Source organism: Pyrus communis, chromosome 14, assembly GCF_963583255.1.
Source record: "Pyrus communis chromosome 14, drPyrComm1.1, whole genome shotgun sequence".
In the NCBI taxonomy this organism is placed as follows: domain Eukaryota; kingdom Viridiplantae; phylum Streptophyta; class Magnoliopsida; order Rosales; family Rosaceae; genus Pyrus; species Pyrus communis.
The window spans coordinates 23,297,127-23,314,924 of record NC_084816.1 but is presented as its reverse complement, the minus strand read 5'-3'; the positions used below and the strand labels follow the sequence as shown (position 1 = coordinate 23,314,924).

At 39.8% G+C, this 17,798-nt stretch overlaps 4 protein-coding genes across 6 annotated transcripts; 1 reads left to right on the top strand and 3 right to left on the bottom strand.

The window, feature by feature from the left end:
- Positions 1-2,003: 2,003 nt before the first annotated feature.
- On the bottom strand, positions 2,004-5,386 carry LOC137714641 (N-terminal acetyltransferase B complex catalytic subunit NAA20-like). The gene is made up of 7 exons (XM_068453803.1): positions 5,247-5,386; positions 4,156-4,295; positions 3,960-4,050; positions 3,114-3,246; positions 2,714-2,777; positions 2,318-2,378; positions 2,004-2,235 (listed from the first exon to the last, which is right to left on the bottom strand). Exons 2-7 carry the CDS (start codon positions 4,231-4,233, stop codon positions 2,144-2,146), a joined length of 519 nt encoding a protein of 172 aa, XP_068309904.1. The 5' UTR covers positions 4,234-4,295; positions 5,247-5,386; the 3' UTR covers positions 2,004-2,143.
- A 591-nt stretch (positions 5,387-5,977) lies between these two features.
- LOC137714767 (uncharacterized) lies at positions 5,978-7,953 on the top strand. Its single transcript, XM_068453901.1, has 2 exons — positions 5,978-6,856; positions 7,338-7,953. The coding sequence occupies exons 1-2, from the start codon at positions 6,017-6,019 to the stop codon at positions 7,746-7,748; spliced, it is 1,251 nt and encodes a 416-aa protein (XP_068310002.1). The 5' UTR covers positions 5,978-6,016; the 3' UTR covers positions 7,749-7,953.
- A 1,025-nt stretch (positions 7,954-8,978) lies between these two features.
- On the bottom strand, positions 8,979-11,099 carry LOC137714768 (COMPASS-like H3K4 histone methylase component WDR5B). The gene is made up of 2 exons (XM_068453902.1): positions 10,379-11,099; positions 8,979-9,488 (listed from the first exon to the last, which is right to left on the bottom strand). Exons 1-2 carry the CDS (start codon positions 11,036-11,038, stop codon positions 9,204-9,206), a joined length of 945 nt encoding a protein of 314 aa, XP_068310003.1. The 5' UTR covers positions 11,039-11,099; the 3' UTR covers positions 8,979-9,203.
- Positions 11,100-11,500: 401 nt separating this feature from the next.
- Positions 11,501-15,810, bottom strand: LOC137714766 (F-box protein SKIP17-like). 3 transcript variants are annotated; one of them, XM_068453899.1, is made up of 13 exons: positions 15,454-15,810; positions 14,501-14,676; positions 14,101-14,295; positions 13,907-14,017; positions 13,743-13,828; positions 13,544-13,665; positions 13,270-13,334; positions 13,121-13,193; positions 12,928-12,990; positions 12,767-12,831; positions 12,568-12,642; positions 12,148-12,422; positions 11,501-11,838 (listed from the first exon to the last, which is right to left on the bottom strand). In XM_068453899.1, the coding sequence occupies exons 1-12, from the start codon at positions 15,778-15,780 to the stop codon at positions 12,200-12,202; spliced, it is 1,581 nt and encodes a 526-aa protein (XP_068310000.1). In that variant the 5' UTR covers positions 15,781-15,810; the 3' UTR covers positions 11,501-11,838; positions 12,148-12,199. The 3 variants fall into 3 exon arrangements, with proteins under 3 accessions (XP_068310000.1, XP_068310001.1, XP_068309999.1); XM_068453900.1 differs by having other exon boundaries at positions 11,501-11,861; positions 13,907-13,987; XM_068453898.1 differs by having other exon boundaries at positions 11,501-11,861; positions 15,454-15,809.
- Between the last annotated feature and the right edge of the window lie 1,988 nt (positions 15,811-17,798).

Here is a 17,798-nt window from a genome sequence, read left to right as displayed (position 1 = left end):
TGGATTGGTCTTCACCCTAAGGTGGAAATTCACCGAATCTCACATCTCACATCTTAAGATCCATTATCAAACGAGGTAATGTACGTACGACTGTTGTAGATATACATGTAGAGCAAATTCTTTCCTACATGGCACATTATTATCTCAGTAACTAATCACGTGATTAATAGTGCAATGCACAAGTACATATTCCCAATTCCGATTGTAGGGTAGAAGCTCTCCTAAATGACAGTCATATCACATCACGAAGCGAGGTCCCATGAATGCAAAGGCAAGAAGGGTCTCCAAAGCAAAGCCATAAGGGATAGAGAAAGCATAGATGGTTGGCATGGTGATGTCCCTCCATGGTTGAGTTGAATCATGGAAAATGGAGTCCTAGAAAAGCACTCTTTTTTTTTTTTTTTTTGGATCTTAGAACAAAAAAATCACTTGACGAGATAGGATGGTGGTGGTGGAGGAATCGTGGAAGTGTGATCTGATCTGAGGGCCATGACAAACAATGACAAAGGGCTAAGAGCCTTGAATGGGAAAGAAAAAAAAAAAAGAAAAAGAAGCATGAGAATACAAAAGCGACCCATTTCGGCAAAAGTGCTTCCACCCCAAAATTCCCCATCTTGCTTTGTGGCTTTTGATGTTTGGTTCAATTTTGAGATCGTGACGAGGGCACGTGAGGCATATTTAGCATCTCTGAAGAGAAGTCAAAATATCTAAATCAGCACTAACAGTAAAAAAAAAACTGCAATAATGTGTTCCAACTAAAAAATCAAATCTGACGTGACATGACATGAATTGACAACCCTCAACTTTGCTGCCAAAATTGACATCAACTTTAAATCTTTTTTTAATTGATTATTAAATGTATTTTTATCAATTTTATTATTATTAATGTTTTAAAACATTTATTTTAATAGTTTAATGTAATAAAATAATAGTTTAATTTGACATAGCGGATAGAGATCAAAATTTAAAAGAAATCAAAATGTCACATAGATTGTCATATTTAAATTTTATGTTTAAAAGTTGACACCTTCTTTGAAGATGCGTGTGCTTCTTTGTTGTGTAAGCGGCAAACATGACATTGCCACCCACCTCCCATGGTGGGTGCACTGCACATCCAAAGCCAAATATGACTATAGTAGAAACTGCATTCATCTCTTCCTTTATTACGCTCCATCGAGAGGGAGATATTCATGAGTCCAGCAGGTGGACCACATGATATGTCTATCCACGCTCTACAAAACCCCTTGCATTGAGAGTGGGACCAACATAAGGGTTGGTGGGATCTTGATAGAGAGCACTCTCTCTATTTATGGCCGGACATATGACGTGCTCCACCTACCAAACAAAAGAATTTCTCCACCATGAGGACGTAAAATGAAGATCCTATCAACTTGTTCCTACCTAGATTTCTAACACAAGCAATTTCTTTTTCTTTTTCTTTAATGAAAGTCAAATGAAGAGGGGTTTTAGGCGTTTTTGTAGGAAATATTAACCCACTTAACTTAGGCGAGGTTTCCTAAAAGGTTAAAACTTAAAAGTGCCAAATTTGACAGCTAAACAAGATTTACGGGCTACTCATTTGGACTGGATCTCAATATTTCAGCTGCAGCAGCCCACTTCACAATCATCACGATGAACTTCCTCCTAATCAAATGAAATCAATTTTCTATAAATCGGACCCAAATTTGGAGAAATTTTTATTTGAAATGAGATGCTTCAGAGGTTTTGAAACCACTAATACACGAGAAAATCCTTCGTAGGGAGGCCACATGGTCACGCTTGTGTGATCATCCAATAACAAGCTCCCATGCCTGGAACTAATGAGGCCCGATGAACCAAAATACAAGGGGTTTTGTGTGCGAGAGCAAGTTCAGACCACGCAGAATCAGCTGCCCTGCTTATGTTTTTCCCTAAATTCACATCAATATTATTTCCACAAACTCAGATTCGCAGTGATTAGAAGTGATTTTAAAACCTTTTGAACCAAACACAAAGCAAGAGACTGCGACAATACAAACTTGTAATAAATCCGCTATGTTTTCGTGTACTATTCATCTGAACCACACACTAGGATTCTCAGTTTCACAAAAAGACATAAGCACAAGGTAATGCATCATCATCATCACACTTAGCACGAATAGATTTAGTCATACTCTAATTCGTCAGGAGTAACTGGCCGTTTGAGAGGTATGACTGATTTCTTCTCCACGTCACGAGATAATGCCTTCCTCATATCTGAAACGGGCACAAACTTGTTAGAAAGGTGAGAATGAAAATATGTTGTGATAAAGAAATTATGAACATTGTGAGAACTCACCTAACCCGTCTTCCTCCCCTGAATAGTACCGTAGCACTCGTCTATAGATTACATAGCCAAGCTGTGGGAACAAATAACAGCAGAAAAAGAAACAGATAATGAGCATTACTTGTCCTGATGGAAATTGCAGAATATCCCCAAGTCAACTATGTCAGCTTCCCACAAAACCACACAAGCACATAGAAGCTCCAAATCATATACTTGGGAGTTCTCAAAAGGTGCACATTTGTTATATTGATATTAAAGGAATTACTTTCAAATCTGTACCACAAACAAGAATTTTTTTTTTCACGAAAAACGGAGAGTATGCTAGAAATATAGGTAACCTACTTTCCACTGATTTCAACTGGGCTGAAAATACAAAGCAAACCATCTCCACTGCTAAAGAAACATTACCTTTTCGTACATCTTTATGGCGGGTGTGTTTGATGCTCTCACAAAAAGATCAACAAAGTAACCTTATCACTGCCAAATGAAAGTTGTTAAAGAGGTGAGGCATAAATGACAAAGACTTGAAACTCATACAACCCAGTAACACTTTGCTCTCAACCTAAAAATGGATTCACAAGACAATACAACCCGCAAAAATACTCCCAAAATTGTAGAGAATTCAATGCTCATTTTTTAAGATAGAAATTAGAATTACATGAAAAAAGGAAAATGGGGTCCGAATGGTCATAGGATCACTTCACCTATCATCAACATATATCTGAGTTTGTCAAGAAAACTATTATCGGAATTTCTATTATCGCAATGAAATGATATGTGCAAGAAGAAGGCCAAGTTTCTATCATACATCTGATCGCTGAAGTTTTCAAGCAAGTTCATGAGTTTCTTGGCCAACTGCTGCCTGCGATATTCTGGAGAAACAGTTACTGCAGTTACATGACCATGCCATGACTCACCTTGCCCCTCAACCTTTCCCATAACTGCAAATAAATCAAAATCAGATAGCTATCTGTAAACCTATCAAGACTAAAAACAAGGCTTCGAAGGAAAAGAGAAAGAGAAGCAAATCATATTAGTATCAAGAAGCAAGCCAACATGGTGACCAATTGGAAATATCCACCCTCTATTCTCACATAACCTGAATGAACAAATCGGTGAGCATCTCGTACGTGTCACTAACACTCCATTTTCGAGAACAATACGTAACAGAAACTAATCCTAGATACTCGGGAAAACAATCGCTAGCATTTAATTCTTCACAAACCCGTATGCTAAGCAAAGGCCCGTTTCTTAATCTCACCCCGCCCCCCCCCCCCCCCCCCCCTCCCAACCACAACCTTCCGCAACATATTGTCTTTAGCAGTCCAATTCCATCAATTCCATTATCCAAGCAACCAACTTTATACCAACGGGCGATACAACAAACTTCGTAAAATGTAATTTTACAAAATATGAACAAAATAGTAGCATTATATACCAAGTCAAGTGCTAATTTAAGCATAGCATAGAAGAAAAAGCTCAATCCCAAGTTCCAAACTTCTTATCCACCCTCCATTTTGTACTTACAATGGAAAACTTTCAACCCCAAATAAATGGGATTGCAAGATATCATTTGTAAATGCAAAACTACAAATATATATATTGCCATTTTCCAAGGGCAAAAGCAAATATGAGAGAGATATGGGGTGCTTACTGTAACCCATAATTCGGTGTCCAGGTGCTTCGGCAACATGAAAGTAGTCGGGCCATCTCGCCAAATACGTCATGTAAAACGACATATTGAACTGCAAAATCACCAGATTTATTAGAAATTTGCACAACAATTTCAGGAAATTGGAGAAGAAAGTGCAAGGAAAGCGAACTGGAGGAGCAAAAGGAAAGAACTTTACAGTTTCGGTGAGGTGGTCAAGATTCACAAAGGTGAATCGAAGAAGATCATCGTAGCGGAATCTGCGTATCGTCGTCATCTCTCTTTGGAAGCTTGAATACTCGAAAGAGTTTGACCGTTGTTTCAGGACGGTTTTACCGCCTGGACAAATAAGTAATTAGACTAGAGCCTTGCTTGAGAATTGAGAATTGATATCGGGATTTCATAAGAAACACCTCAAAATTAATTTTAAATATTTTTAATTTTCTCCAATATCTTAACATAACTATTTCACCAAACAATATTGCTTGTAACAAAGTCGAATAGTTAGAGATCATATCATTTTCTTCCTATTCTTCCTTGTTTCGTAATGAACACACAATCTTTATAGTGAAAAACAATCACATAATTGTTGCTTACCTCCATACAATTCACATGTCTCAATTCTTAGATTCATAATGTTATAGCATACATACTATTTTTCTTCTTCTTTGTCATAAAATGCCAAAAGCACTCGCATTTATCAATCAACACTTACATGAACAACAACATGCCAAGAAAAAATTGACTTAAAAAAACCCCGCTGTGATATGCTTTATTATTTTGCTGATGTGATGTGCTCAAAATAAATGGTTAGATTGGCCCAAGTGTTACATTTTCATGTATACATTGATAATGTTGGTGGCAGTGTCACTCTTCTTGTATATAACAGATAAGCAAACAAAATCAACAAAACCCCAGAAAAGCAGCTCACAAATGTAATTATATGAATGCAAGATGGCTCGGCATCTTACTTGATAATATCAGACTCGTGTCTATGATCCTGATGAACTCCTTACGACACCAAAAAAAAAAATAATAATAATAATAATCACTCTTTTTCTTTATATAGAACTCAGGCCAGGAAACACTAAAACACAACCCCTAAATCCAACTGAATCGGATGTAAAACAGATTCGAATATAATTTTCTAAGGCGAAATTTCTAACCGTTAAATTGGATTAGACAAAATCATGAAATTTTTTTCCAACAGCCCAATTATATTAAATCACAAATTTGAAGCCGATTTTGACATGCAATCGGTCAATCAGGTAGGAATCGTTTCGGACTAACCTTGATGGCGTGCGTCGGAAAGCTTGAATCCGAACAAAGCTCCAAGGTTTTAGGGAGATGCTGTTGATGTGAAATCCAACATGCAAAGGTTGAAGGAGAGGAACTTTAATTTGAACGATCTGGAGCAGAGTGGCTGCTTGGTGACGACGGCCGGGCAGGATAAAATTTGGGGAATTTGGATCAGTGGCCCCTTAATATTTTCCCAGTCCCTTATCTATAAAAATTCACACTAACTACTCATACTTCCTATTGTTTACAATTTGCCACCTTCATTCATTTAAATTCACTTTTCTGTTAATATCACTTTTCTGTGATATTCATATACTCATTTTTTATTTTTTTCATACTTTTTTAGTTTTAGACCTGTCGAATCAGATGATTTGAAGAAGATCAATGGACATAAATTAACAATGAGTATGTGAAAAGTAAAAAAAAATATGTGGATAGCACACCCCTTTTATTTTCACATCCATATTATAAATTGCTTCAACTTCAAATGACCCAGTTGCAGAAACTGACGAGGATGCCCTTAAAAGTGGGTGCCAATTGTAAAACAATACAAAATTTGGATGGTTGATTTATAAAAGGATTTAGTTTATGTGTCATTCATGCAATTTTATCATAAGGTTATTTTAGACCCGAACCGAAAACCCAAATCGCGGTCCGTTAACCCGCACCACAAAATGTATATCCTTTTTTTCGATCTATTTAATTCAGGAAATCAAATCATCATCATCTTCCCCAAATCCGAAACCCATTCAAAACCCTAGATGGATCTGCTGAAGGCAGAAATCGCCAAGAAACGGCAGAGGCTCGAAGAAGACACCGGCGGCAAGCGATTCTTCAAGCGCTCCGAGATCGAGCAGAAGCAAATCCAGAAGCTTCGGGAGCAAGAGAAGCGTGAATTAGAAGCCAAAGCCCAGCGTCAAGCCGCCGCCTCCAACTCCGCCTCCGCAAGCGGCTCTTCCGCCGCTAAATCAAACTCCAATTCCGCCGCAGCCTCATCCTCCGGCACCACATCCTCCAACGCCGCTGCGTCTAAGTCGTTAACCGATGAGCAGAACATCGACAAGATGAACCTTCCAAAACAGGAGGTCGTCCGCCGGCTCCGGTTCCTCAAGCAGCCCATCACTCTCTTTGGCGAGGATGATGATGCCCGGCTCGACCGGCTCAAGTACGTGCTGAAGGCCGGGTTGTTCGAGGTCGACAGTGACATGACGGAGGGGCAGACGAACGATTTCCTTCGCGATATTGCAGAGCTGAGGAAGCGGCAGAAGTCGGGGCTTGTGAGCAAGCGGCAGAAGACGGAGGTTGATGGTGGTGTGGAAGATGGCGAGGGCGGGGTCCGGGAAGACGATTTGAGCGCAGATGGGTGCTCGAGCGGCGTCGATGCTGATAAGGATTTGAAGCGAATGAAGACGAATTTCGAGGAGCTGTGTGATGAAGATAAGATATTGGTGTTCTTCAAGAAGCTGTTGAATGAATGGAACCAGGAGCTGCGTGAGATGCCGGACGCGGAGAGGAGAACTGCTAAGGGGAAGTCCATGGTTGCTACATTCAAGCAATGTGCGCGCTACTTGCATCCTCTTTTCAAGTTCTGCAGGAAGAAGGTACATTGATTATGGCTTTTGGTGTTCTCATTCGATTTCGATTATGTTGTTTTAGTTAATGATCAATCACATTGTGTTCAACTTATATACATTGTGCGAAAACGTAATCAGTTCAATGATCAATCGCATTGTGTTCAACTTATAACATTGTGCGAAAAAGAACTCGGAAATAGAAAGCCGAAACTATTCTTTTAGGTGTAAATTCCTTATATGGTTGATCTTAGAAGTTGGAATTTAAAACCCAGTTCTTTCTTATTGTATAATTCTCTTTCAAGTATTACTTGTTTGAGAATCATATCAACTTGATAAAGAGTTAGGGAAAGAATTCGAAGGAATGCTCTTCGGTGTATATTTTTCACACAAATGAGCTTAGAATTTAAAACCCTGTGCTTTTTTCTTGTTGTAGCTCCCTTTGGATTGTGTAGTTTTAGTTCACTTGATCTTTAGATGTATAATTCGACCGTCGTATTTTGATTTGTAGATCCTTCAAGATGATATTCGCATAGCATTGATGGTGGTGGTTCGGTGCTGCATGAAGCGAGACTACCTAGCTGCAATGGACCAGTACATCAAGCTGGCTATCGGGAATGCACCGTGGCCAATTGGTGTCACTATGGTTGGCATCCATGAGCGTTCAGCTCGCGAGAAGATCTACACCAACAGTGTGGCTCATATCATGAATGACGAGACAACTCGGAAATACTTGCAGTCAATCAAGAGATTGATGACCTTCTGCCAACGACGCTACCCAGCCATGCCTTCAAAAGCTGTGGAATTCAACAGCTTGGCTAATGGTAGCGACTTGCAGTCTCTGCTAGCATCGGAGGAGAGGGCGGCCGCTAGTGGAAATCAAGCCTCAGACGAAAGGCTTCTGCTAATGCCAGCTCCATAGAAGAGCTTATCATGTATAGGACGAGAATGATCTGTTTGTGTGAATTTTTTCAATGCACAATCAAACCGAAACTATGTTATGAAATTAGCTCGTAACTTTTATTCAATCGAAATCGCTAATCGATATTGATCGGGATATAACATCTTGTAGCTTTGTTCTAGAAATAAGATGTAGTTATACAAACATTGTGAATGCATTCGTTTTGTACATTTGATGTTCACAAACAAAGATCATCGACTCTTCCCAAAACCAAACGTGTCTTCAACACCATTGTTCACCTTGCTTCTCCGCATGGCGGTCGTGTCTGCATACGCCTGGAGAAACGAAAACGACAGTAACTTTAGATGTGGGTTATGCCAGTTAACTAGGGCAGCCGGCAGCGTATTAGCCCATCGCACCAAGAAGAAAACCATGAAAACAAAGAATAGAGAAAGATGTACCAACAAGTGCTAATTAGTAAGGCTGCTAAGATTGTCACTACTACTGAGTGCTAATTAGTAAGGTTGCTAAGATGTACCACCAATCACTACCACTCCAGTCAGTGTAATTGTCCATGGCTGACACATAGAAACAAGAAACTTACATATTAGATGAACCACAAAACCTTGTTTGATCTCTTCGGGTCTGTTTGAAAGTATTTTTAGAATGACTTCTAAGTGTTTTTCAGACATCCAGAACTGCTTATGACAACATTTGTATAAAAGAACTTGGTAGAGTTTTTCCAAACAAGTGCCGACTTTTAACAAGAGCTCGTATGAGTAGAAGTACTTTCTAGAGAAGCATTTCAAAACATACCCTTAACTGGATGATTCAATTCCAACAGAGTCCACAAGCTAAGACGAATCCAAGGCAAACCTAACTGAACCAAACCAAACAAACCGATTCAAAACAGAAAAAACCTTATTTAGAGCAAGCAACAGGAAAATAGGGAAGACCCAGGAGCTCATCAGGATGGCTTGGTGTCCCAAACCGCGTCGTATTCAAGAGAAAGGTAGTTCGTGTAGCCATCCATGTCTTCCACAACTCCGTCTTCGTCCAAGAACTGAGACTCTTTCGGGTCAAAATTGCTGCCAAAGACGACGACATTTTCGCTACGAAATATTTGCCGGTTTCGGACAAGTTACGGAGATGAGCGGCACCGAAACTGGGTTGCAGAGATGGGTTTGTACGGAGGTGAGACGAGGTCACGGTAGACAATGGAGGAGGGGGAGAAGAGGGAAGAGATACTGATTAACTAGCCTAACTCACACTTGCATTGCTTTGCTTATTTGGATTACAATTTGTTCAATAACTTGGATACACAAGTGAGTCGGGAATTCAATAGCCAAATGACTACGAAAATTTCACAATGCACCGGAGAATGAGATACACTATTTCTGTGGATGGCTGGATTTGTGTGCGGTTCATAAAAATAGTGCATCACATACACGCGTAAATGTTACTTTGATGTTATATTTAAGTATCTTGAACCCAAATCCTGATAGTTTTATCCAGAGACGCAGAGGCAATCTTGTTCTCCTGATGATGGCAGGAAACAGCGATGACAGTGTCCGTATGGCCTTCGAGTTTCTGAACCATTGTTCTCGGCTGGAGATCCCATAAGTAGACGCAGTGATCCTCCGACCCGCTCACAATGTATTTACCATTTGTCACAGAAAATGTAGATGTTATGCAAAACACCTTGTTCACATGACCTGTATAGATCTTCAGAAACTTCCCCGCCGCGTAGTTTGACAGCCTCTGCACCCAGAAACGAAAAATGGAATTCACATTTCAATTAACCAGAATTACAGAAACAGTCCTACATTAGTAGCTGATATTTAACGGGATGCACAAGTTATACACAACCACTGAGTCTCTGCTTAAATCAAGAACTAGGAACGAGATATCAAAAAGCAACACACAAATTGGCCAGCAACATGATGCACCTTCTTCTTCTCTTGCGGTTTTTCTAGGGTACGAACAAGGAACAAGTACGAACACCTACAAATGATGCATCAAATATGTGCATAAAACCCATTAAATAGGCCAAACATACCACTCTCAATTGGCCACGGTGATTCGGTGAATGTCAAAAGGCAAAACTCAAATCGGTCAGCAACATGATGCACCTAGTTTCTTCTATTGCGATTTTTCTAGGGTTTGAACAACCAAATAAGTATGAACACCTAAAAATGACTCTTAAAAGAGGTGCACTATACCCATTCAATGTGCCAAACATACAACTCAATCGGCCATGACAATGGCCAATTGATGATGGTATCTCCAGGTGTTCGTGTTTTCGTACTTTCGTCAGACCCTTCTCTCAGACTTACAAATTACACTGCTAATCAACTCAGACACACAAACAAATTGCCCTGCCCAAATGAATCATGGCACGTTTAATGACAGTATTTCCAGGTGTTCGTATTGAGTACGTTTTCGTGCTTCCGTCTTAATTTTTTTTCAGAATTACCAATGACATTCATTGCTAATCAGCTCAGAGACACAAACAAATTGCTACCCAATTCAAACCGCATGCCGATGAACATCAAAAATCACAACTTTCATGTACCCACAAAAGAAAAACCCCAACTTTTCAACGGCGAATCGGAACAAAAACGAAGGGAAAATGCAGATGGAATTCTTACGAGGGTGTCATTGAGAGTGGCGACGAGTATGAACTTGCCATTAGGCGAGAACTTGGCGAAGGAGACGGAGGCTGATTTATCGTCAATCAGCGTCTTCAGCAGAGTCCCCGACTCGGTGTCCCAAATCTTACAGGACCCGTCGTGGCTGGCGGAGACGACAAGCGAACCGTCGCGATTGAAGCTCACGGAGGTCAGAGGCATCGAGTGGGCCCGGATAGCGTGGAGGCACTTCCCGGTCTTGACCTCCCAAATACGCATCGTTTCGTCGAAGGAGCCGGAGACGATGAGGTGGGACTGGGGATTGAAATTGACGCAGAAGACGCGGTCGGAGTGGCCACGGAGGGTCTTGACGCACTCGCCGGAGGGGGAGCGGGCATCCCAGATACGGAGGGTCCGATCGTCGGAGGCGGAGCAGATGTAGTGGGAGTCGGAAGACCAGGCAAGGTCGGAGATGCCGTCGGAGTGGCCGAAAAGGCGGCGGAAAAGGGTTAGGGCGGAGGCGGACCAGAGGATTACGGTCTTGTCGGTGGACGCCGAGGCCAGAAGGGTGCCGTCATTGGAGTATTTGACGCAGGCGATGGGGCCTTCGTGGCCGCGGAGGGTCTTGAGGTGGCGGTAGGGCCTGTAAGGCGATGCTTGGCCACTGCCACTGCTTGCCATCGCCTTCTTTGGTACCACAATTTCACCAGCCCCACAGCTGAAGACGGAGTAAGACTTTAATCTCTTCAAATCATAATCACGTGACAATCACGTGACATCTACTATTTTATTCGTATCCTCGGGTGTATTCAAAATATAAATTAGTAAAATAATACGACATGAATTTATTCTAATTATCTACTTTATTGTACTTTACTCTACTTTTTGTTCCGATTGCACATAAAAAAAATTACTCTTGAAATACAGCTAATGTATTAAATATTCTCATTGTCCCCTTCTCTTGGTCACTCATTCGATGACCAAGGAAATCAGGGTCACTTATTGAGATTCATTTTTTGTATAAATCAAAGAGTACGTGACCATGAATTCCTTGATCATCGGGTGACCAAGGAACATGTCCGACAAACACAAATTGTGGGGATGAAGAAAGATAACTAAATTCATGAGAACCAATAAAATTAGTTTGAGAAATTTGTTTTCTTTTGATGAATAGCGGAGAGATCTTTTAACAATCAAGTACAAAACGAACTCATGATCAAGTCCGTAGGCTTACATATACAGAGAACAAAGAATTGACAAAACAGCATACTTCAAGGGCCATTTTACTCGTCTACTGGAAAATACGCGGCCGAGAAAGGAAAGAGCCAACCAGGGACCTTCGCATACGAAACTGAATCTCGGTTCGGCCACATAAGGTTGTTTGATGGACAAGGACGATTATGGCGGCACACCTACCGTCCACGAGTCGTATTTTTCGATTATGGTTAAACTGCATCTCATATACGGCTTCAAAAATTACACTTCATAGGCACAAAAGGGCACTCTGTTAGAGAAAGCAGAAAGTAAGAGCTATCAGTAATGCAAACCTTTTACATATTGTCGTGCAATGCACATAGGCATACATCATGTAACTATGTCGGTGGTTCGTTGATTTGTTTTGAACTATGTCATATCCTAATTATCCGTCGGATTTTAGATGATTCATGTAGATAGATAATCATCAGATCTATTTATCTTACTCTAATTTGCTAAATGTGTAAAACAATCCCAAAAAAAGATCACTCTGCAACTGCTTATTTTGCATATGTGAGAGGGAGAAAGAGAGGTACATGAATGGATTTGGTGGCCAAAGATTCTATCATTGCCATGCTTGGTTTTGTCCTACACGGCCACATAGTCCACCTCGTCTGAGCTTTCATCATAAATTACATAACCAACATCTCGAGCATCCTCGTTGCCACTACCATGATCGCTATTGTAACTGCTCTCAGAAAAACTCACAAACATTGAACCATCAGATAAAGGACTGCTCATCTGCGATGCCGATGGCAGACTGATATCACTATATGGCTCACTGTCAAACATTGGGTCCATGTCGGGGTAACTGCAAAACCATTCGGAACCAGAGACAACTATGATAAGCCAATTTTCAAAGACCTATTCATTCTAAATTTGGAAAAAGAAAATTAAAACAGAAGAACAGAAAAATGAAGTTCCATTGAAATACAACAGTTGAAGAGTAAGCAAACCTTCCTTCTGGTGGAAGCTCAGCCAGCAGACAGAGATTAGGCCTTTCTTCTAACACCTGCTTCAAGGGAATGGTGCTGCGACAAAATAGACCCAAAAAAAATCACTATTAAAATATCTGTGACACAATACGAACTGAAGATCAAATCCCACCGTCAGTATGGTGGCGGTTTAAGAGATGGGAAGGCTCTATTCCATTACCTTAAGGTGTGGCATCTCTGAATCCAGTCATCCTCAGATGCCAAACCTTCTCTGTTAGATATATCCTGTTTGAGGCAATAGGAAAGTAAGCATCACTCTGAGCCCTCAACTTTATATTCAAGCTTACACAAAAAGAAGATGATGATATTTTATACACCCACAAGATGTCTAAGGAACTTGAAATCCCCAGCAAGAACAGCTGTCAACAACCGAGTCGCCTCCACCTTCAAAATTACAATTTAGGTTTCAGAGAGAGAGAGAAAGAGAAAGAGAGGAGGGGGCACAAATGTAGAGGCACAGTATGAAGTGCTCAACTTTTTTTGTAAAAAAAAGTTGATAAAAAAAAGTGCTCACCATTTTGAGATGCATGCAATCCCGTAGAATCAAGACTTCCAGCAGATTCCCACCTGTGGTGCTTCCAAGGTTCCTGCAAAATATGAAGTTTCATTAAGTCTATGATACAGAAACTTAATAAAAAGTCTCCTCTATTAAAGGTAACTGACCTTAAAAATGATCCAGTGATTGAGTAGGAAGTCGAAAAATCAACGTACTTTAATTTCTTAAATCCCTGAACAAGTACCCAGATATTAGATTTCAGTCTGACAGAACGCAGTTATTTCACCAAAAAATTGTTGTAAATGTATTACTCCTCCCAGTCCTTTACTCAATGCGTAATAACTCATGTAGCAATTCTATCTACATATTGTTAGGAATCTACTATAACACCAAACAATATAAGACTCGAGGGTATTGTTTCTTAAAATTCCCGAGAGATACCTTAAGAAGTATACGAACTTTATAATCATGTAACTTAAACCCTCTGAGGGCCAATGATGTTAGATGAGGGCAATTGTTCACCAGATCAACACAAGTTGGTGATTTCAAACTGTCATCTCTACCTGAGATTTGTCAAACATGAGTAAGAAAATATTTTCTGAGAACATAAGGTGAGGTTCCTCATGAAGAAGTGCAATACCTGATTTTGAAGATTCAAAGAACAGACGCTCTATTGATTGACAGTTTGCACTCACTGACAGCAGTGTTTGCCTCAATTCAACGTGACTGAAGATTGCACAAAATCAAGAATCTTGTAGTGTAATCCAACAAACAAGATTGCAAAACATCAAAAACTGAACTTACAGGCCAACAATCTCCAAATCAACAAGAAATGGGCAAGCACCTAGGGCCCCAGAGAGTGACGTATTATCCATTCTTTCAATACTGTAAAGGTGCAACCTTCTTAGAAGAATCCTTACAACAAGCAAAAGAAAGTATAAGATAAACAAGTAAGTCGCCCGAACAAAATTTTCAAAAGTCTTAAAATTCAAGCATACCCTGGAGCACCATTGTTCGCGCCTAAAGGGCTTAAACAGGACCTACTAAGAATCGATGACTCCTTCCCTTGTCGGGATCTCTTATCATTCCATGAAAAGTTGGATACATCTACAGAATTCCTGATGGTATAAACTAACGGTTGACAAGATCCAATTGGCGTAGTTGGGCCTGGAACTACCCCAAGCTTAAGAGACCTGAATATTCAATTACCCATAAAGGGGAAAATGTTATACAAATGAGACTATCATGTGCTAGTGCAACATCAAATTAGCGTTAAAATGAGGAAGCATAAAGTATGAAATTAGAACTGTAAACTACAGAGATTCAAAGTTTTCACTTGACACAAATGCATGAGTAGACTGTTAAGACTGAAGGTTTTTTTGGGTCAAAAACTCTTACTGGAGAGATTTCCCTGCTCGGTGAATCATTGTGGAAACTACCGCATTGTTAACTTTTGGGACAACTGTTGTCAAGTCAATATTGGCGTAGCAAGAGGAATCCATGGCACACTTATTAAACATTGAACAAGTAGCAGCAGCATAGCATAGGCTTTGTGTATCAAGCATGGAAAAGACCTGCATGTCAGCATACACTCAGATAATGTATGCATTTCCTATCTAAATTCTGACAAATAAAGTAGTTCTGGCATGCAAACAGTTGGCGCTAAGGCCATTTTTTGGATGAGGGATTTGCAAGTGGAAGTGTATTTGGGCCAGATCAGTTAGAAATGAACTAGAAACATTAGATAGCGGTTTTGAAATGCATTACGTGTTCATTACCAATACATAAAGAAGGGATTTTAAAATGACTCATTTGATCCCTATTAGTGTATTGCAAGATGTATCTACTCTTTTCCAATTCCCCATCTAATATTTTGTAGTGCATTTCTAACTAATTAAGCCTAAATCCCTCATCCGAACATAACCTACAGATTGATATATCCACGGAATAAATGAGAAAAAAGGGGCCTCGAGGCCAATGCAAATGATAATTTCGGTTTCGATTTGATGGGGCACACACTAATCACTAATAATCGCATATGAATTATGGAATCAAATCAATAATATCAGTGATCAGGCAATTAAACATAACCCACCAATGCAAATCAACCAAAATGCAACTATCAAATCTTCAATTTCACATGCCCCAAAACGAAAATCAACAAAACAATACAGCTTTCCTATTCAAACCGATCGCCAAAATCAACCAAATGCAACTATCAAATGCCCCAAAAAGAAAATCAACAAAACAATACAGCTTCCCTATTCAAACCGATCGCCAAAATCATATCAAATTACGCAATCAACCCGCCGGATTCGCATTCAATTCAGCTCGATTTCGATTCTGCGTACCTTGATAGTAAGGTCGGGAGGAAGAACCCAGGCGAGCGAGTTGTGCTTGGAGGCGCGCTTCCTGGCGGAGCGCTTGGCCGCCTCGAGGAGGACGGAGCCCAATTGGAGGGCGCGATCGATGAGCTTGGTCTGATCGGCGTCGGAGGCCCGTGACTCGAGGAGGCGCTCGAAGGAGAGGTCGATGGCGAAGGGCGGGGAGTCGGAGAACTCGAGAAATGTGTCGAGGAGGTGGTCACGATCGAGCTGGTTGAGGTTTGGGGTTCTAGGGTTTTGGGAGGGGCAGGGTCGCTTCGCCATGGATGACGGGCTGTGCAGCAGGGTATCCATAGCGGGTGGTTTATCGAAGCCGAAGTGGTTTTTTGAGGTTGGAGACACGGAGTGGGCGTGGTTTGATGACACGTGTTTGTATTTGCGTGGGTTTGGAAGGTTTTTTGCCCGGTGAGGTTATCGGAGCCCCTATACACTACATGGGTGCACATAACCGCACCAAATGCTTTTGTTCTTTTCCTTTTTTCATCAATAGATTCACTCTCATCAATCATTCTAACATCAAAAAAATTTACGTCAGATCGATTACACATTGTTACGCAAACAATTTAAAATGCATGAATGATTATTTTAAAATATTTAAGGTATTGTTTACTTATTTGAAACGGTCAAAAGTTTTGAAAAAAAAAAAAAAAAAGGTAAGAACAAAGGAGAATTAGTACTGGTTTGGTATGAATGTTCTTTTATAAAAAGTAGGTATAAAAAAAACTATACTAAAAAAGGTGTTTGGTAACCACTTAAAGACAACTCATTTTCCTAGTTTTGGTTGAAAAAGAAAAAACTGAATACGTGAAACAGCAAAAATGAGCTTATTCTCACAGCACAGCAGAAACTTTTTTTTTTTTTTCAATTTACAACAATACTAAACCAACCCTTAGATCAACTAAACATGCTTGGAGTTAAGAATTGTAGTAATTCAAATTGTGTTTGGTTATAGTGGAAATTTTGCTTCATGAAATCAAGGAACCATGCAGTCACATGTAGAACAAAGAATCATGCCATTAGTTGCCAAATTGAACAGAAAACCTTTATAATTAATACACGGAAAACGGGTGTTCAAACTAAATGAAAAATAGGTTTGCAGAGAAAAATAAATTCATAAAAAAAAAAAAAAAAAAAAAAGGGGTATCCTTGAATATTTAGTCAATTATTTTAGGTCTCCAAAAAATATGTAAATAAATTGAGTGTGGTGTCCATGGACAAAACTTTGTTGTACAAAGAACAACTTTAAATTTTTTAGTTTAACTTGAAATTTAAAAGTGAACTAGAAGCCCAAGATTAAAGGATATCACATGCCGGAAGGCCCAAAATGACGAAAGGGTGCAATATGCAACATGAGTAAACCCAACTTCACCATTATGAGACACTTTAATTCATATATTATAGAATTAAATATGTTTTAATTTGATTTTAAAACATTATTAATTTTTTTATATAACGATATTTTACTCTAGATGACTAGAAATGAGCTGGCAAGTCACTGACTAGATATCAAATTCAATATAATACATTACCAATCAACCGTAACACTAGTCGATAAGGTTGATTATATTCAACACTCACTTTCTTGCATTTGGGCATACCACATACAAAGTTCATAACACACTCTTTTCTTTCTCAATGGATCACGAACAATGATTAAATTAAAAAAAATAAAAAAGCTTTAAAAGTAGTGATAGCTTGTCATTCACAAGAATGTGTGTGAGGAACACGGTCTAATACACCAATGTTATAATACAAATGGTTGGAATTTTTTTTTTTTTTTTCAAATGTCCAACCACTTGTATTTTGACATTTAATATGTCATGTTCCCAGCACATTGAAAAATCTCTCGTCATTCACACCCGAGCATGTGAAATGTTATGATTAATTAGTTTTCATATTTATAGACACCAAATTTAGGTACACCTAATGAAAAAAGCATAAATCAATAATGAAAATAAAGAGAACATTGCAAGAGGAGAAAACGGGGAGTGAAAATCACTACCCTTCAATTATGTTGATATAAAACAAATGTCACATCCTGATCCAAGCTCGACTCCGCCGTAGCACGATATTGTCCATTTTGAACCCCGAGCACGCCTTGACGGTTTTGTTTCTGGGAACTCACACGAGAACTTCCAGTGGGTCACCCATCTTGGGATTGCTCTCGCGCGAACTCGCTTAACTTCAGAGTTCCGATGGAACCTGAAGCCAGTGAGCTCACAAAATGTCTCGTGCTATATGGAGGTGGGCATGTACATGTAAGGCATAGAGGAACCTCTCCCCTAGGCAATGTGGGATCTAACAACAAGAGA